Genomic DNA, 20859 nt, shown 5'->3' with positions numbered 1-20859 from the left:
TATACAATTTAAATATATAGAAATAATAAATCATGTATAGTAGTAGTAGTAGTAGTAGTAATTAAACTAGACTTATAAAATATTCGCATCACTATCAATCAATGTTTAGCATTTTGGCCTTCTTTATGTACATTTTATTTTCAACTGGCAATTCCTTATAGTAAAATTTTGGCATGCTTAATTTTTACGGGACTTAGTGAATAAAAACCGTTTTCTGAAATTATTATGAAAATGGAGTGGAAACCTGAACAAGAAGGATTAAGACAAATATTAACACTCCTTAAGGAATCCCAGTCTCCAGATACAGCGACACAAAGAGATGTTCAACAAGTATCCTTTTCACGATTTATGTCGATGCATTTCATCGGCGTGGATATTTTTTGTATATAACCGCATTATTCCTTTATTATATTTAATATGCATTCTAAATGTTAATATTTATTTTAATGTATTGAATGTTTTATCACAGTTGCTTAATTATGAGCTATGCGTCTCATCTCGATGCTTGTGATAAAATCGATTTTTCCGACATGACAGTCATTGACATCTTTGATATTATTTCCTTAGCAAATATTCTCAGAAATTGGAAGAATTAAACAAGTATCCGGATTTTAATAACTATTTGATATTCGTTTTGACCAAACTACATAATGAAGAAGAACCAACACGCTCTTTGAGCGGTTTAATTTTGAAAAATAATGTAAAGTCACATTACAATAGCTTTATGCCTGAAGTTGCTGAGTTTATTAAGCGGGAATGTTTATCTGCTGTTGGAGACCCTTCACCACTCATCCGTGCCACAGTTGGAATTATCATTACTACGATTGCCAGCAAAGGTGAATTAACCTCATGGCCTGAACTCTTGCCCGCCCTGTGTCAGATGCTTGACTCTCAGGATTATAATGTTTGTGAGGTATGAATTGAAACATCACTATAATTGTGTTTTATGTCTATCAAATTGTTTTAACATTTCATTATTATTTATAGGGTGCGTTCGGAGCTCTGCAAAAAATATGTGAAGATACAACTGAGTTACTGGACAGTGATGCATTAAACAGGCCATTGAATGTATTGATACCGAAATTCTTGCAATTCTTCAGGCACTCATCACCAAAAATCAGATGCCATGCCATTGCTTGTGTCAATTATTTCATTCTGGGACGAACACAAGCCCTAATGTTGCACATTGATTCTTTTATTGAGGTGATAAATTGAAGTTTTCTAAATACAAGTTTATAATTTTAATTATTTTCCTATCCTTCAGTAATTACTTTTATTGTTGTACTATCTAGATATTACAATGTTCAGATAATACAAATATTATGTTTAATAATAAGTATTATAGGTATTTAATATATATATATATATGTATAGCTCGAAACTTTTATTTGAATTTAGGTTATTTACATCATATATGATTGTTTTCAGAATTTATTCCATTTAGCAGCAGATGAAGATGCAGATGTTAGAAAAAATGTTTGTCATGCACTAGTATTACTTTTGGAAGTTCGTTTGGATAGACTTATACCCCACTTGCCGAACATAATTGAAGTAAGTAGTTAGATGTGATTGACTTCCACTAATTTTATTTTTTACATGGAATGAACATTTTAGTCTTTTGCAACTTTTTGTAACTGGTATCACTCATTTTAGTTTGCAGCGCTCTTGTGAACTAATTTACTTTTTTATTTGTTCATTCTCAACTAAATTGAGACTATGACTTTGGATGGTTCATTATTATCATCTATTTTGAAAGAATTTATTTGTGAACTACACAAGCCTAGAACATTATTAAACAAATAAAACTGATATGCATAATTAAAATATGTTTTAATATTGCAGTACATGTTGGTGCGTACTCAAGACCCTGAAGAAGGTGTGGCTTTAGAAGCATGTGAATTTTGGTTGTCCCTGGCAGAACAGAATGTTTGTAGAGAGGTGAGTAATACTTATGACACAATTATATAAATGTCATCATCATCAAATTAGACCATTTACAAAACATGTCATACATATACTTAATTTATTTTATGATTATATTCAAATTCAATCCATTTTTATATTACACATAATTTTATGAGTTTTGTATAGTTTATAAGGTATACATAGAATTATTCCAGAGGGTTATATCTCTAATACAATGTATCTTTCAATCCAATAATTTGAATGTATCGCCAATACAATGAAATTCTTGTCTCCAATATAGATATGGATATTTTCCATGTAACAGTGGTCCAGTGGGCTAATTATGTAACTTCGTTCGCAACGATTTTCGTATGTAACGTAGTGAAAATGACGTCATCTGTCAATAATGCGATCATATAGACGCCATTTGACGCTGTCAACTAGCATTGCAACGTAAACGCAACTTTACATATCGATAAAAATTATTTCTATCGAATGTCGATTTACTAACCTCGTTGCAACGTCACGTAATCGCTATTTTGCCGAAATGACAGCGTGGAATTGAAACGGTTTTTACATTATGAGAAACAATTTAGAAGGTGTTTCTTTTGGTTACAATCTTTAAAATATCAGCATTAGCAGCATTATTTATCTTGTTTTGGTAATTTTCAGTATTACATATATTTTTATTATATTAAATATTACGTAGAAAGTCGTGAAAAGGTTTTAAATTTATTAAAATGGGAAAATTGTCATCACAACACGACATCAGTGTTGCCAATTCGATATTTTATTTTCGTCCCAAATCACATAGAATGTTGTATTAACTAGAGTAAATGTTTAATATAAAATATTGATTATGATATTAATATAATTAAAAAACTATTTCAATGAATTTCTGTGATATATATATATCGTTATGATGCTCTGTGATTTGTTTAAAGTAAATAAATTTATTTGTTTAAAGTTTTTACAATTATGTACAAATTTAAAAAGATGTGCCCATATCATTTTAAATTTATATGGATACTAGGTATCTATAGCAGAAAAGAAAATTTAATTTGTAGGTTAGATTAATATTATTAATGATTATAAATAGTTTGTATAAAATATGTTTTTATATTCAAAATTATTAACCTTATTTTTTCATTAGAATAGAATAGACTTTCTTTATTTTATTTTATTAAATGTCTATTAATAAAATTAAAATAAAAGAACAAGTGAACGCTGCAGTATATTTTGTAATTTTTGAACGCAATAAAAATTGTTTCAAATCAACCAACTAGTGTAACAACCCAATAAATTAAAATGTATCCCTCTAAAGGTATAAGCTATCTAATGTACTGACTTTTTAAATTGGTCGGATTAACAATATTCCGCTGCAACTTCATAGTAGTGTTTTATCGATAGAAATGATTTATGTTGCGGTCATTCGACCTTACTTGATCGCATTTTTTAAATTGAAATGATTTCATATTGCATCACAACTTCAACAGAAACAATTTCATATCGTGTTACATAATTAGCCCACAGTTCCATAGACAATTAAATTTCCACCTAAACACTCAAATTAAAGTGTGTCAAATTATATTTAATATTATTCCTCTTCTTTTGTTTTTTTTTGTATCAATATATATCTGTTAATATAGTGATTCATAGTATTACGTAATTATATACTATATTTAGTTTTTTATTATATATAAGATATATATATCCTGCATATATTCAATGCAATAGTATTTTTAGAATGTTGTTTGTAAAGATAAGCATATATCTTAATAATTTCCGATAATGAGTAAGATAAAAGACTTTGTTATTGTTTATTCAATTTGACCAAAACCATGAAAGCAAACAGTAAAGTAAAGTAATAGTCTGTTATATGAATATTTTGAATAAAAGATATGGTCTCATGGGTCTAGCGGTTTAACATACATGTGGATTCCTGACCCAGTACAAACATTTGTATTCATGAGTATGATTGTTTGTGTTGGTCTCGATATCTTCTATATAAAATATATATGTACTTAAAAAAAACTTATGTGTTTGTATCAGTTATCTAGTACCCTTAAGAAGCTTTAGCTAGCTTGACTTGGCCCTAGATGGCGCTGTGTGAATTGTCCTGATTATTATTATTATTATTGTATAACCAGGTTCTGGGTCCACGTTTACCAGCACTGCTGCCAGTGTTAGTACGCGGCATGCGCTACTCAGAGATGGATGTGATCTTGCTGCGAGGTGACCGCGACGATGATGCGGACGATGCTGAACCAGATCGCGAATCTGATATACGCCCTCGCTTTCACAAACCTCGCTCACATACTATCAAACACAATGGTGAATATCTTACATCCTTTGATTTTATTATCTTTAACAGATTATTGTTAAAGGCCATAAATATATTTGAGAACATAAAGTTAACCAGCTTTAAATATTTATGAGAAACTAGATTATGACTACTTCTAAATGCATTACAATAGCCCACCACATAATTGTAGAATGCAAGTTAGTCTGAATACTATGAATCCTTTGTCTTGTGCTCACATACTTTCTTGTCATATATGTGTACCAACCAAAGCCTATTTTGCCAAATTTTCCAAGAAATTATCACAATATTTTCAGGGGAACCGCATGGAGGTCAACCTGACATTGCTAGCAATAGTGTTACTAGTCCACATTTCTTACGATTCCCTTTCCCCCTACAGTTGTAGTTAGTTTTATAAGTGTATATATATAAGTACAATAGTATTGTTAGGCAACAATTGGCTTAGAGTAAAAGTAACACATGTGGTATGGGTAGCGGGCGCAGGTGACAGCAACATGTCGGGTGGCGGTGAGTCGGACGATGACGACGACGGCGGCGCGGACGCGGACGACGGCTCGCTGTCCGACTGGAACCTGCGCAAGTGCAGCGCCGCCGCGCTCGACGTGCTCGCCAACGTGTTCGGCGCAGACCTACTGCCCGTGCTCTTCCCTATCCTGAAGGAGACGCTGTTCCACGAGGAATGGGTTATTAAGGTAGTATTTATAATGTTCTCATTTGACAGTTCAGTTTGCCTAAGTTTTCTTTTGCCCCCTGCGCTTTTCGTTGGCGGGGCATCAGAGGAGGATGATAAGATGAGCATGAAGTCAGACTGACTTCATGCTCATCTTATCATCATTCTTATCATCGTAGTTAGCCCGTAGGTAAATTCACCAGGAATTTATCATGGTTTTGGGAGAACGCGTGGAGGCCTGAAATGGTATATTGCTAGCAATGGGGTTATTAGTCCACATTACTAGCAATCCCCTGCCCTCCTAGATTTTTTTTTTTGTGTATGATAATGGAATGGTGCACCCGCCTGCGCTAACGGTTTACGCGGGCGGGGCACCAGTGGAGGATGATAAGATGAGCATGAAGTCAGGTCAGTTAGCCCATCGTGACAAATTCACCAAGAATTCATCACGATGGTTTCCAGGGAGAACCACGTGGAGGTCGACCTAACATGGTACATTGCTAGCAATAGGAGTTACTAGTTCCCATTGCTAACAATCCCCTTCCCCCTGCCCTCCTAGATTGCCTAAGGCGGTAGGTAGTGTCAGATAAATGTGATTGATTTACGGAAGATAAAATATGAAGTATAGCAAGATAATAATTAGGCTTAGTTAAAAATTAACAACAAGAAAGTATTTTTTATATATGTTTGTTATGTGTATGTTATTACAGCGTTGATACAGATTGAGTTTATATTATGTAGAAGGACAAAGTGGATGCCCAGTTTTTAATGACAATATAACAAAGTCTCTGGTGTGACAGGAGAGCGGCATTCTGGCGCTGGGAGCGGTGGCGGACGGGTGTATGGGCGGCATGGTGCCGCATCTACCCGACTTGGTCCCGTACCTGGTGTGTTGCTTGGCCGAACGGAAGGCGCTTGTACGCGCTATCACCTGCTGGACGCTGTCGCGTTACTCACATTGGATTGTCTCGCAGTCACATGACCTATACCTGCGACCAGTCATGACAGAGGTATGCACCATTGCTTACTGCATCTGCTAAAATTTTACTTTTTTTTTTCTGGAGATTCTCCCACTCGCTGTGAAGTTTGGAATTCATTATTTTATTTATATTTCTATCTTATATATACTAGAACCGTAGTCTACAATTATGAAAAATTAAGTGAGAGACCTTTTTAATTTTGGGCGTATAATTCCAGCTGTTGAAGCGCGTATTAGACAACAACAAGCGCGTTCAAGAAGCGGCGTGCTCGGCCTTCGCCACCCTCGAGGAAGAGGCTTGCACAGAACTGGTGCCGTACCTTGGATATATTCTTCAGACGCTCGTTTACGCCTTCAGCAAGTACCAGCACAAGAATCTACTTATTTTATATGACGCTATCGGCACTCTAGCCGATTCTGTGGGACATCACCTGAACAAACAAGAATACATCAATCTATTGATGCCACCTCTTATCACCAAGTGGAATGTACTTAAAGACGAAGATAAAGACTTATTTCCGCTTCTCGAGGTGGGTACTTAAACATTATGTAATTGAATCGGTTTTTTACAATTGTGTCAGACAAAAAACCGGTTTTCATTAAGGTTTATACATATTAGAGAATGCAAGATACTTCTCATTTACAACTACAGATATTATTGACATTATTTTTAATGACAATTTATTTTTTTATTTTTAATGGAATATTCATATCAATCATATCTTCTCAGAATACACCTATTTTTATTGAATTTTACAGTGCCTGTCATCAGTTGCTACCGCATTGCAGTCTGGATTTCTGCCATATTGCGAGCCTGTATTTAGAAGATGTGTGTCATTAATAGAACAGACATTAAATCAAAATATTGTAAGTATTTAAACATTTGTTATAATTGTACATTCATTTTAATGTAAGTAATATTCATCTATTTATATATACTAATTCAAAATTACCAGTATTTATATTTTTGAATAACAATTTCAAACATTATTCTTATTGGCTTATTTTTTTATTATAATGATAAAAAATAAAAAATGACATATTTGTTTCAGGCTAACAGCCAGTCTCCCGAACAATTTGAGGCTCCTGATAAAGATTTTATGATTGTAGCTTTAGATTTATTAAGTGGTCTTGCAGAAGGTCTGGATGGACATATTGATCATTTAGTATTGAATTCAAACTTGATGCAGTTACTCTACCAATGCATGCAGGATCCCATGCCCGAGGTATATCTTGTATGTGATTATTACTTTTTTTTTTAAAATCTGGGATGATGAAGCTTAGGACAAAGTTTTGTATGAATTTATTTTTTATTTGAAATAGTACTATTACTCTATGCTATCTATGCGTATGTCATCCATTTTAACTAGGATATCTGTGGTGCATCTATAATAAATATGTCTGAATTCTATTAAATTATTATTATATAATAAAAAATATTTTATATATAATAATGAAACATTTTTATTTTTTTTCAAGAATTTTCTTCATAAAATATTCACCACAGGTTATCTGTAACGCTCATTCAATTGGTTTTAACATTGTTAATTTTGCTTACTAACAGTTAATGGGTTTTGGGTTTGAATAATCTTGTGAAATTGATAATAATGAGCATGACGTTGTTGTAGGTACGCCAGTCTTCGTTCGCGTTGTTGGGAGATCTGACTAAGGCTTGTTTCCAGCACGTACATCCATACATACCCGAGTTTCTACCCATATTGGGCATGAACCTCAATCCTGAACTAATTTCCGTTTGCAATAATGCTACATGGGCTATCGGCGAAATAAGTATCAAATTAGGTGAGCAGATTGTTATAGTGTCATGATAAAAAATATGATGTAACACTTTTAGCCATATATTGTAATAAACATTGGAATAATTTGCATTTATTTCTTAAAGAAGGAATATAAAAAGCATATCAAATGTTATGACCTTACACCAACAGCCACAAAAATACCATTAATAAAATACATGCATGATACACAATTTTACGAACACATAACAAAGGACTTGAAGCATGAATATTTCAATTAAAGAATCAGGTTCAATTATTGCAAAACATGTGAAAATTAAAGTGTGTAATTATTATGTTACAGGACCGGAAACATCTAAATACATCCCTCTCGTATTGAATCATTTAGTCGAAATAATCAATAACCCTAACACACCGAAAACACTTCTCGAGAACACAGGTAAGTGATGTGAAATCTTCACCACCATTAGAATTTAAAATATATATTTTTTTCAGTTATTTTATAGATATTGAACTTTGTTCATTTATAATATTTTGCTAGATTATTTTTCAGTACAAATTTTCTTTGGTGGCAGACAGTATATATTGTAAAAATATAACCGTAATATATCACTGCTTTATATTGTATGCCCATTCCAATCATGATATTCACTTTACATAATCTTTATTTTATCTGTGATAAATTGCAATGTAATTTATTGGACTCTAATAATCTTAATGCTTAGCAGACATTATAATTTATCAAGTACCTACATATCATTTGTGTGACAAGTGTTTTACCAAATTGTGTTGCATATATAGTTTCTACTCCCTTTATATACCTACATATTAATGTGTACATTATATTTATATATATATATATATATATATACATAACTGATAAACAGATATACTAAACGAATAAATAGTATTCTAACATAGGTAAAAACTAAAATCTGAACTACAATTTATTTATTAATTCTTTTGTAATCAATTACTTATTATTTTTTTCTGGGGTGTAATGTAAATATCCTTAACCACAGAAGTAGTGCCAAACACTAAAGTGTGCGCCTGCCTTTAAGAGATGGCCTGGACTATATTTGTCTGACATGATAGTGAACAATGCCATAAACTATCACCCATAGCTTATCCTATTCTAGTCTCACCTACAGTAACTGTAACAAGTCCCTGGGCCATCTTTTGATGAGTATTCTATCTTTAATTTTTAATAGCAATTACTTAGCGTTAAATTGTTTCACATTTTTTCTATTTGTAACACTAATTTGTTGCTGTTGAATTATGTAATTGAACTATGTTTTGAATGGTTTGTTGATTTGTTTCCTTGGTTTTGTTCTCGGTATGTCGTGTCGTGGCGTGTAGCGATTACTATCGGTCGGCTAGGTTATGTGTGCCCCCACGACGTCGCACCCGTATTACATCAATTTGTACGCCAGTGGTCTGTAGTCATTTTTTTTATTATTACTTTATATTACGTTTAATATTAAATAAGTTATATTAGGTATTATTTCGATTGTGGATGGTGTTTGTCCATGGCTTGTTAATATTGTTTTATATGATATGTTATTATCGTTTGAGTTTAACCAGGCATGTAATATTAATCCTATGTGTATTTACTGAAGACATGGCCACACTTGACGAATTTCAGACGTATGGGGTGGTATTATTTGATCATCTTGATTTCGGTGTTGTTCTTTATGTGTTGAACACCATCCGCTTTCTAAAATATACAACAGCTAAAATTTATCTAACTATTATTTTAACCAAACTGCAAGAAAAATATACTTCAGATTTTTTCGTGATGAACGGGTATCATCTATATTTTATTGAATTATTATACATATATGTTAGTACCGAAGCAATTTAAAGGAGGCGTTTATTTAAATTAATCTAACATGTGGAGCTCGCAGTGAATGTATGTTGTTATATTAGTAGCTTATTATAATCCCCTATTTTTTTACTTGTAGATTCAGTTCTTAGTTCTGTTTGTAGTAATTTAATTTCAATGTAACAGGTAACTGTTTTTTTTATTTAACTGTTAACAGGATTTTTGTGATAATTTCTCTTATCCATGCGCCTCGTTTAAAATGCTCTATTTAATTTGCTTACAGTTTGGAATGTTTGAAATCAATGTTTACAAATATATTTTTGTGTGCTCATCACATTTAATAATCTTCACTTTAAAAACTATTACATATTATACTACATAATTATTTTGATCATTATCTACCTATCCGCTTTATATATTTATCTAATATATAATATATTATTAGTTGACTGACATTTGAAAATCGATATATAATATAGTTGATATATTTCAAATGCATATTAACTGCATAACAGAATCAATATTCGAAGTGTCTGACTCAGGTGTGCATCGCTTCGGAACATCCGTGATAACGACGAGAAAGACTCCGCTTTCCGAGGCATCTGTCAGATGATTCAGGTCAATCCAGGCGGCGTGGTGCCAGACTTCATGTTCTTCTGCGACGCGGTCGCCTCATGGTCACACCCTAAGGACGATCTAAAGGAAATGTTCACCAAGATCTTGCACGGATTCAAGAACCAAGTGGGCGAGGAGAACTGGCGCACATTCACCGACCAATTCCCTATGCAGCTCAGCGCTCGGCTCTCTGCCATGTGTGGAATATAAGACACGATTACTTATTTTATGGTAAGAAGTATTTTAATTACTATGCTATTTTATCTTTAGAGACATTTTTTAAATTATTTTATATTGACCCATCGATCTCATTTATTTTTCTCGTAAACCATATTACTGTCCATTATACCCGCTTTAAGGGCGAAAGATAAAGATATAATTTATTAGATCTGTAGCGCGGTGGTTATCCTCATCACTGTAGCGTTATATATGTTGTGATGAGGTGACGCTACATAATATATTATTTATTGTATTGTAGTATGTAGGTAGTGAGTATACCGGTAAAATTATTGTACTATTTATTAGACATTGTTTATTTATAGTGTGCTACATGGTTTATTAATAACGTGTACAGTCGACGCGGAATCGGGGCATATACTGATTTTACACTTAACTTAAATATATGTTAGTGGAGACGTAAACAAAGGGAAGGGTTTCAAGTGTCGACTGAAATATTGCAAGTGTAGGCACAGATCAAGACGGGTAAAGCCTCCATAAGACGCCAAAGGGCGTCTTTTATTCTTTTAAAACATTGTGGATTCTTTCACGCTAATACCAACTATATATCGACGTTGACAACACACAACCTACAATGTTTTTATAAGATTACTAGTACTATTGTAATCCTTGCTACATGCACAATAATATGGATGGAGGATATAGGCTTTTTTTTAAATAGGTCAGTCCACATATACTTCATCCCAACCAAGCCAGGCGCAATCGCAGTAATTTTAATATTACAGGGCTTCATGAATATTGTGTTTGATATTATTTGTATGTGTTGTAGGGGAATCAATGTCAACATGGGTCGGGAAGACATTGCGGGTGCGAAGCGCAGCCGCCAATCGCTGCTATGGACGCCACTTATTGTGCCAACACATTGACCTCAATACATTAGCGACCATATTTTCTGATTTTCATTACTGCATGTACCTATCAGGAATGTTATCTAGGCTGTAAACCATTACACTTAGGTTCCGATCATTCGTCGTACCTGAAATTGTTCATAGTGGAAATTATTCTTGATAGCAGTGACTACCCCTTAACATTAGCACTGACAATGGGTGTTATAAATATGATAATGATGGGCGACAGCGTCGGCTCCGCACGGTGGGGCGAGCTGCTATGGGGTGCTAGGCTTACTGTACTCGTATATTAAATGTCGCACGTTGCATGCTTACGTGCCGTTGTATTTTCGTTAACAGAACGAGTGTTAACTCACTGGCCTGTAGTCGTAGTTCTAATCACCAAATTGTTTTTAACAATGTGGCATGTGGTCGGTATATGTATAACAATAATTGCATGAACGTTAGTGATAGATTATAGTAGTAACATGATCCGTTTTGTTTATTTGTATGAAAGTAAAATTACTGAGTTTCGTTGAAAAGATTATGCAGTGAAACACTACTGTGACAGTAGTTTTGGAATGTTAAATTTATTTCAATTGTACATCGAATCATTACGGGATTAGGTCTGCGACATAACACAGATTTTATTATAATTTAAGTTTATTATGAATATCGAATAATTTATCGTCAGTCCGGACAATGAGCTGGTTTTGATTTGATGTGATTAAAAAGACTTCTCGTTTATAGTACATTTTCAACGTGCATTCACTTGTTGGGCTATGAGTCCACACGGAGGTGCGGTTGTTTAGTATTTAGAGTAACTGATGCCATTTACTGCTCAACCAATTGATCACATGTTTTTATTTCTAGTTATTCGTCGACTAACACTAATTGTACTTTGGATTTAACAATAAGTGAATTGTGAGTGACTTCAATGTGATTTCTATCGTAACAGATATATTTGGAACTTATTACAAAAGCATTTATGACTCCACTAGAGCTTTTCTAAAATATACACCTTAGTATTTTTAAATTGATGTGTTAACTATTATTTTATGTAAATTACAAGACTTAGTGAAATTGAGAATTTATGTAAACTGTGATTTGTGACTGGTTTATTTTGACTAATATATGTGTATGATTATATGTCTGTGTCAGTGTAGATATAATATACTGCTTTGATAGTTTTTATGACGGCTAGACTTCTGCTATATAATATACCAAATAGTATTTTTACGTTGTATATTGTTTTGATGGATTTGTATGTTTGTGTTTCTCATTCTGATCGACACTGGTGGTAGAGGAACGACGTAGATTCTAACATATAATACAGTTTATACATCTATATGTTCAGAATTCTAAGCTGGTTCGACTTATGCACTTTATGCTATTTGCGATTTTATATAAATATCTCCAGTGTGGGCTTACTTTGAGAAACTTATATGATTGATATAAAGTACTATTTACGTGTATATTAATTTAAAGTAATATTATGTATATGTAAATACATATTGCGGTGTATATTATTATAATTATTGTATGCAAGTAAAATTGTTATATTTTGTTTTATAAAAGCTAAAAGTCTGACTTTAAACATTTGTTGTATATCCTTTTGTTTTTTCGGATAACGGGGATCTGAAATGTTTAGTACAATCATACGCAGTATATTTTACTGGATACATTCGTTTCGACTAATGTATACATTAAATGTACAACATTCCTTTGGAATAAAAATCAATTGTGGGATTTGTCACATTATTGTTATATGTATATATTTTAATTTCAATCTGATAACGAGGCTATCCATATATTATTTGACACCAATTGCAGCAATTTTAATCGGGGACGGTTTCCCATCTTTTTGTCACATTTTGATAGTAAAATTTCGCGGTATTGTTGCTAAATTTGGTAATATAAGACCTGGAGTGAAATTGGACCTAGATTTTACATTATTTACATGAATTTTATTTGACATAATCCTACCGTGTAAGGAAATGTATGGATGGCCCCTCTAGTATTGCATTTGACTAAATTTCAGGTTTCAGTTCTCGTAGGTCCTCGATCGGTCCTCGACCTCCCTTGAGTCAGTTCCTATCCCAAGTCCTATCTAGTCCCATTCCTTGTCATGTGCCAACGAAGCCCATCACATGCTTGAATGAATGCTTGTCCTTGTATCTTCAAGTTACACGCCCTAGAATTGTGTGTTAATTCAACTTGACAGACTGAGGTTTGCATTATTTAATAAAACAAATAAACGGTACCAACATATACCCGGTACTAATAGGACGTATTAAAAATTATTGTATAGCTAAATGCAGTGCTGCCTCCCGATTTAAATTTGAAAAACTGTATTTATTTTTAAGTAGAATCTTTTTATAAATATTACGGGTGGCAACGTAATTTATTTTTAAGGTTAGTAGACTTTATTGTCATCATTTTATTGTAGTGATTTATTTTTCCTAAAAAAATGAAACCGTGATAATAGATTAAGTGTGCGCATGCTGTGTGGGTGAATGAGGCGGCATTCGTGAGGCACTCCCATCCTTGTGGCGTAGTCATATTACGAGATATATTTGTATCGTGCAGACGAGCGTAGTCGATGTATTGTAGGGTATATGCGAAACATAGATATATATTTATGTGATTATTTTGTGTTAAATTTTCATTAATATAATATCGCAAATCACATTGTAAACTCAATGATATATATGTTTATTTATTTATTAAAAACCCAGTCATCAAATTATATTATAGGTATTTAGTTAATAACAATTTCAATGTCATAAGCTCGGTGGCTTGATTATGTAACATAGTTGCTACCAATTCTAATTCGAATCGTAATTAAATTTGCATTTTTGTGATATGTATGAATATTTCTATAGTTATAATTACAGTTGCAGGTAATATATGAATACGACGATTGACACTGTCAAATAGTATATCCATAATACCAACCCTGTCAATTTGTAACCTCTTTCAAACAAAAGTGTTTAATAACTGCGTTACATAATCAACCCCTTGATCCATTGTTACATTCCCTCTTATATTTTTGTGCAATATCTTTAATTAAATCTAAAATAACAGCTATCAACCTTGTATAAATTGGATTGTCTTTAGTTATAAATCATTTATATAACGATTAGATTCAGATGACAATAGCGCTGAGGAAAAGATTCAATGAATTATTCTACATGATAGTAACATTTTATATCAAAACAAAATTTAAGTCGTTTAAGGAACGATTTCCTTCTTAACAAAACTACTTTTATTAAAACATTATACCCAAATAAATGGATTTTGTAATGTGCAAATGAGTATTCGTCTTGCATAAATATTTATATTATTAAATAGGTATACCCACCTCTTCGAAATGACACTACTCGACAATTTATTTTGTATTAACAAGTATATTTTATTTATATTAATTTTACATATATAATATGTGATTTATCTATATAATGTTTATTCATAAAAATATTGAGTCATTATAATTAATTTACATTATTCCATTTCTCTTTATGAATCTTTCGATTCGATTATTCATTATATACCTATTATAAAACTTTGTAATCGCGTAAAGTTTTAATATTTCGAAGAAACTGTTCAGAAAACAGTGTGAAATTGTTATGTCTATTTATAACAAAAATAAGATATTTGTGACTTAATTTGTATACTTGCATTTTTATCTTAGAAGTGAGTACTTACATTATTATATTATGTAACAGGAGCTGCGTCTTTTGGCCTCAATATAAGCATTGGTTTGTTAAAATAAAGTGTCTATGTAACTAATTAATATCTGTTTAATTGTAAAAGTATTAAAATTTTAGTATTTCATGTGTTATGTGTACTCACTTCCCGAAACTTGTAATTATTAAAAGTACATTGCAAGTGTTAACACTATTATCTTGCAATACATATAATACCTGATTGTAATACAAACATTTTACAATAGACATTCTTTTACCGTACATTTCGTTAATAAAAGCACTCATTGTTCAACTATTTGTTTTCTTTATATTCACTCACTGGGAACTTACTATTATTATTACATTTTTAATTGGATTAAAAAGAAAAATAAAATTAGCTTAGATGAGGGGTATACGCTTTATATTCCAGTTTCCCAAATTGCACTCTATACAGTTAAATATGAAATTTCATGTTTAACATTGTATGCTGCCTCGCTGCTTGTTTGCCTATCTTTGCCCACAGAACAAAAAACTTCTTTGTTTAAACCCATGACTTAATAGCTATGTTGTCTATTCTGGGAAAACTCATACCAAAAATCATTCTGTTGAGGAACTTCGAAGGGAAAAAATATTTGTTTGTTTTACATTTCGAGCGTTCGGAAGGTAAGGGAAAATTACATTACCTACATTTAAATGCTAGAATGTTTGAATATAATTCACCTTATCCATAAAAACTAAAATGTTCTACAAATCTATATTATATATCGTAACATTACAGTTGTATATATAATTACTTTCTTACAAATAAAAAATAACTCATAGGAAGGTGCAAAGTAGTACAATGACTTTCCCGTCTTTTTACTTTTAAATCAGCGCGCTCTACTGGCTGGCGCCGCGCGGAAATCAAAAAAACAAATAGTGCGGTTATGGAATATAACTTCACTATTTGCGTTATAACGCACGCGTGTTTTATGAGCTCCTTTATATATTGAAAACCGGTGAAATTAGACTAACTTCACGAGAAAGTGTGTTGAAAAAAATTTCAATAGTATAACTCGTATGCAATTCTCTGTTTCAATAGACAAAATGCATTGTACATTTGCTGCTGGTCTTAACAGCACACACACCTGTATATACCTACTACTGTACGCCTATAATAGAATCAATAGAAAAAGAGATTTTCTGCCGTTGCGGTGGTGGTGGTATCGGTGCATAGTTGGTGAGAAGTGCAGCGAGCAGGTGTCTACAGAAAGCAGCAGTGGGTGCCACTGGGGCGGCCGGCACCGCTAACACGGCCGTCGGCGCAGCTCCGCGCTCCAGTTCGGCGTCGGCAAATGCCTTTCGACGCCTCACGCGCTCACTCCATGCCGACTCGCTGTTCAGCAGTCTGATGCTCCCTATAATATAAAATAATTGTATTTTACATATAGGTATTACTAGCTGACCCGGCAAACGGTTTTGTCATATAAATTAATATCGTTATTAAGAAATAGAGGTTAATGGTAGAGTCATGTCACATTTAGTTATTTTTTATTACCTATTTGATAGAATAAAATCAATCAAGTAATAAAAAATAACTAAACCTTCCATATTGTCTCTAGTTTCTGAAAATTTTAACCTTGCGATTAGTTGCGTCATGCGACAGTTTTGGTTAAACACATAAAATATTTTCTAGTATAGGAATCTATAACAGTATGTATAGTCTATGCCTAGCATAGTAACGTTTTGGATACTCCTATGTATTCTATTTCTGCTCAGGTAGCATATTTTACTTCTAAATTTCACTATTTCACACGTTTCGACTTGTAAATGTAAACTTACAAGGATTATTTAAAAGAGCAACACACAAGTTTCTTTCTCGTTCTTCTTGTGATGAGACAGCTTTCCGAACGAGTGTTAGGTAATAAACAAATTGTTATGACTGTGGGTGCTAAAATTAAGTTTATTTGAATAAATGATTTTCTATTCTATTCTATTCTATTCAAATTTCAATGTTTACTACTCTGTGTAGGCATATGTACCTATATCTAAGTGGCATATGTAAACTAACACTGTTTCTATGTGCTACTGTTATGTAGTTCATACGTAATCAAATAATTTTGAATTTCAATCGGGTATCAAACAACTGCAACAAGGTGATGGATCGCTTTAGCCGCTTAGCATCAAACGGACCGTACGCATATAATTCTCGCGGTTGTTTATAGAAAAAAGAAATCGACTGTGAAACAAAGATCCCTATTAACATTTGGAGGGATCTTTTTGGCACCCGCGGAGCTATCATTCAACGAGGCGGAAAGACGTGTTTACAGTCAACAGTATGCTGTAATCCGATATCCCGACAAAGAGACGCCTCCACGTTCTCTTGTAAAACAATCTTCACACTTTTTAAGAGCTCATAAAAATAGTTGAAAGAAATTATTTTTGTTTTTTTTGATAGACAGTGAAATGTTACCGAGAGTTAGTTGACAGCTTTTGTTCTATTATGTTAACGAAGTCGCGACATTTCAATAGTAGGTACAATCTATTTTCTGTACACGATGTTTTTGTTAAATATTTAATGGTAGGTATTATATTTATCACAAGGAATTATATATTATTAGTTTTAGGTTAATTGTTCTAGTATATATTTTTTTTATTTCTGTATATATAAAGCAATTAACATTATATTACTATGAATAGCATTAGGTAGATAGGTACTATTATTTGGATAAACTACATTTTTGGGTTATGGAAAACAAGGTAAAACCCATACTTACTACACAACCGTCTTTCACAGAACTAAATAAAAAAAACTAATAATGTTATAAACATGAAATTGAGAATAGTTTTTGATATTGACGTGTAGTATAGAAATATATTGGTATAATATGAAAGATTATCTTATATATACCTACTTAACACAGACAAATCCATCAGCGCAGAGGTAGGTACGTAGGTACCTGTTTAACCAAATCATACACACCATAGACACTTATAAAAAGTCATATAAAAGCAGTGTTTGTAATAGAAATATCTTATCTTTAAATCATTTGAATGAACCTTTCAAATACACAATCATATTTTTTTATTCTACCACTCATTCGGAATGTACAAGAAGATCTAGCAAGAAACTTTCGTGTTGCTTTATTAATTAAATATGTGTACTTATTATAAAAGATGTATTGTTATATTTATGTTACCGAGGTCAAACGAACAGTTTCATGAATTTTTGTTTGCTTGTTTGTGCACGCTAGTCTCAGAAATTGCTTAACAACTTCGAATTCGATTTTCACTGATGTACTTATTCCATAACATCAGTTTAGTGTTATGATATATTCTAATTTTAAAAGTTATTATACTACGCTTACAATCTCGCAGGCATAGTTATACTGTATTTCAAACCAGCTAAACTTTGGTTGCTCTAATCAAAATAGAGAAATAGGTACTTAGGTATATAATTTTAACTCGCTCTCAGTGTTCCAAAATAAATATTTATCTAGCTAATTTGCATTTAACGTTTCACGAGTGTGAAACGACACACTCGACAGTGTCTACTCGTTTACAACAAAAACAATGCCCGATGAATCTGCCTGAGACACCCGTTCCGACAACAGCCAGCGGGCATCACACGTGGCTGACATCTTGTAACTCTATGTATGCTATAGGTATACCTGTGCAAAGGCCGTAGAATGCATATTCAATAAGTCAAATTCAAATCAAAATATGTATGAATGAATACGATAGAAATAACGAATATGTGGATCTCCTATGGACAATTATGTTATGTCACATCTGTAGGTGATTTTTAATTTAGTTCGAGCCGAGAATAATCTATACCTACATATAAATAAAATTGGGGTGTCTGTTTGTAATATTGAAATAACCATTTTTTACTACATGCATATGAATATAAATACGGTGCATACACCAAAATGTTATTTTTGCCTGTCTGTCTGTTTGTTCCGGCTAATCTCTGAAAGAGCAGGACCGATATTGACGGGACTTTTTTTGGCAGGTAGCTGATGTAATAAGGAGTAACTTAGGCTAATTTTGTTTTAGAAAAATTTGTTTATTTTAGAAAAATAAAGTTAAATTCCACGCGGATGAAGTCGCGGGTACAGCTAGTTGATAATAAACTGTATTTTCATTCTTTTCAATTAATATTCTATAATTATAATAATAATAGTGAATGCTTAAATGAAATTCTTAATTTGATACAGAGACATGTAAAAAAGTTTAATTTTTAACAATGCTATCTGTCTTATCAATTAAAGATATCGCTGAAAAAAAAGAGTCATGATTTGAAAGTAAATATCAATTAACAGAGAGGTTGATTTTGTAGGTATGGTGCGAAATATTTAGAACACCTGTTGATCAATATTATTTTAAACGGAGCCTTAATTTCTTAATTTCATTTAGGAATAAGATTAAGTACTCACCGTAGGTTGGTGGTTGAGCCTGGTATGTTCTGGCCATCTGCATACAACGTAAACGAGCGCGGTAAGCACGTTTGCGTGCCGCCAATGCAGCCATCTCTCCGCCATCCCGAATATCAGAACCACTTGAACCTTGTTGTCTCCTCAATGCAACCTTCATGTAAAACCAAATTAATTTAATTAAAGTATTATTATATTAACCATTCTAACACACCGTCTATACTTATTATAGAAAAAAAAACTGTATATATTTTTTTAAACTATTTTAATGGTGTTGGCTGCAGCTGCGACCTTGTGCCAAGACGACATGACAGATACGACTTTAGTCTGAGAGGACCGCTAGGAGTTCGAACCTTGGCTCAGTCCGTCGTATTTTTGATTATTGCTTGAATTGGACAGGGCATCGATCAGAGTGGGCTTTGTATGTGCTTGATAATTTGTTTGTAGAATTTACTATACCTACTTATTCTTTAAGTCAAACAACAACAGCAAAATGTTAATTTATATCGTAATAAAAATATTTTTTAATAAATCTATTTAATTAATTAATTACATCGTAATATGTTCGATTACTTACTTTATTTCTATTTTATTTTACTACTCTTAATTTACTCGTAGTAAGTACTTTACTATTTGCTCTGTAGGTAGGTACTTAGGTACTTCCGTTACTTAAAAAATAAATAGGTATATTCAGTATTCGACTATTTTTCTGCGTAGGTATGTTACATAGGTCACGCGAGATATAAACGATAAGATTAATAAACAATACTATTATTGGAAAAATTAATAAAAAATAGTATTCATATTAAGCAGCTACGAATGACCCAAATCACGAATTATTAAAAAATTATCGTTAACGGTTCAATTAACAATAACAGGTAGTTAAGTGATTATAAAATAAATTATATGTTTAAGTACTGACCTGAGCAGCCATAACACGCTGCCTCTCAAGCACCAACAAGCATCCAGGACATCTGCAGTCGCGCCATCGACATAAACGCTTGTGACCTTTCAAACAGGAGATCACACCATGGTTCCTGCAGCGAGCGCACTTTGGAGTTCTAAGCGCTTTCCGACCCCCGTTTCCTGCACTCTCACTTTGCATAACGACTTTTTTCGTATTCCAATATGAATTGTTTAACTAGCTTCTTATTTCTTCACAAATCGCAATACAGTCTAACAATTTTCGAATGATAAAGTATTAATAATCCGAATCATGTCCCAACTGAAACATCTTTTCAGAGATTGACGGCTCTGAAGTGGGTCTCAAGTTTAAAACATTCTGTGTAAGCAATTGCTCCGCCCTAGCGCCATCGCGATTGGCTGGATGGGCATTGTAGGCGGGCGGTTTGATCCCGACTTAGCCATTTGTACTATAAAAACTGAGATTTTTTTATATTCTCGGTAAAGTGATACATTTATTGTATGTTTAATGTTATAAGCAGACCGTTTGTTGTTTCAGCAAAGAGTATCGAATTTTACAACGGAAGAATTAATTCTAAAATCTACTCAATAGATCATAAAAATGTCATGGGTAAATGACTTAAAGTATAATTATAATATAATTTGATATTGTTGTACCTGCCTATAATTTTATGACAGTATTAGCATTAAAAATTT

General features: G+C 32.7%; 2 protein-coding genes across 3 annotated transcripts; one reads left to right on the top strand and one right to left on the bottom strand.

Annotated features, from left to right (window-relative positions):
- The first annotated feature begins 156 nt into the window (after positions 1 to 156).
- LOC131845802 (transportin-1) lies at positions 157 to 15137 on the top strand. 2 transcript variants are annotated; one of them, XM_059194908.1, is made up of 16 exons: positions 157 to 330; positions 581 to 913; positions 988 to 1203; positions 1429 to 1551; positions 1843 to 1938; positions 4056 to 4239; positions 4703 to 4920; positions 5699 to 5908; positions 6096 to 6407; positions 6637 to 6744; positions 6930 to 7103; positions 7506 to 7677; positions 7975 to 8070; positions 8991 to 9066; positions 9999 to 10302; positions 11078 to 15137. In XM_059194908.1, exons 1-15 carry the CDS (start codon positions 226 to 228, stop codon positions 10279 to 10281), a joined length of 2706 nt encoding a protein of 901 aa, XP_059050891.1. In that variant the 5' UTR covers positions 157 to 225; the 3' UTR covers positions 10282 to 10302; positions 11078 to 15137. The 2 variants fall into 2 exon arrangements, with proteins under 2 accessions (XP_059050891.1, XP_059050890.1); XM_059194907.1 differs by having other exon boundaries at positions 6930 to 7112.
- On the bottom strand, positions 11077 to 20635 carry LOC131845803 (doublesex- and mab-3-related transcription factor 2). Its single transcript, XM_059194910.1, has 3 exons — positions 20162 to 20635; positions 19243 to 19393; positions 11077 to 16221 (listed from the first exon to the last, which is right to left on the bottom strand). The coding sequence occupies exons 1-3, from the start codon at positions 20342 to 20344 to the stop codon at positions 15965 to 15967; spliced, it is 591 nt and encodes a 196-aa protein (XP_059050893.1). The 5' UTR covers positions 20345 to 20635; the 3' UTR covers positions 11077 to 15964.
- Between the last annotated feature and the right edge of the window lie 224 nt (positions 20636 to 20859).

The sequence above is a fragment of the Achroia grisella genome, unplaced genomic scaffold (assembly GCF_030625045.1).
Source record: "Achroia grisella isolate CSIRO2021 unplaced genomic scaffold, CSIRO_AGI_Agris_v1 utg487, whole genome shotgun sequence".
NCBI lineage: Eukaryota > Metazoa > Arthropoda > Insecta > Lepidoptera > Pyralidae > Achroia > Achroia grisella.
Note: the sequence above shows the minus strand (reverse complement) of the source record. Positions and strands in the feature narration are given on the sequence as shown.

Bases quoted from the DNA above. Each gene is read 5' to 3' on its own strand.
- LOC131845803 (XM_059194910.1), bottom strand. From the start codon at position 20,344: ATGCAAAGTGAGAGTGCAGGAAACGGGGGTCGGAAAGCGCTTAGAACT. The intron at 19,394-20,161 runs GTCAGTACTTAA...TTTTACATGAAG, and splicing joins AGCGTGTTATGGCTGCTCAG to GTTGCATTGAGGAGACAACA. The intron at 16,222-19,242 runs GTGAGTACTTAA...TTTATATTATAG, and splicing joins GGCTCAACCACCAACCTACG to GGAGCATCAGACTGCTGAAC.
- LOC131845802 (XM_059194907.1), top strand. From the start codon at position 226: ATGAAAATGGAGTGGAAACCTGAACAAGAAGGATTAAGACAAATATTA. The intron at 1,939-4,055 runs GTGAGTAATACT...TTGTATAACCAG, and splicing joins AACAGAATGTTTGTAGAGAG to GTTCTGGGTCCACGTTTACC. The intron at 6,745-6,929 runs GTAAGTATTTAA...TATTTGTTTCAG, and splicing joins AGACATTAAATCAAAATATT to GCTAACAGCCAGTCTCCCGA.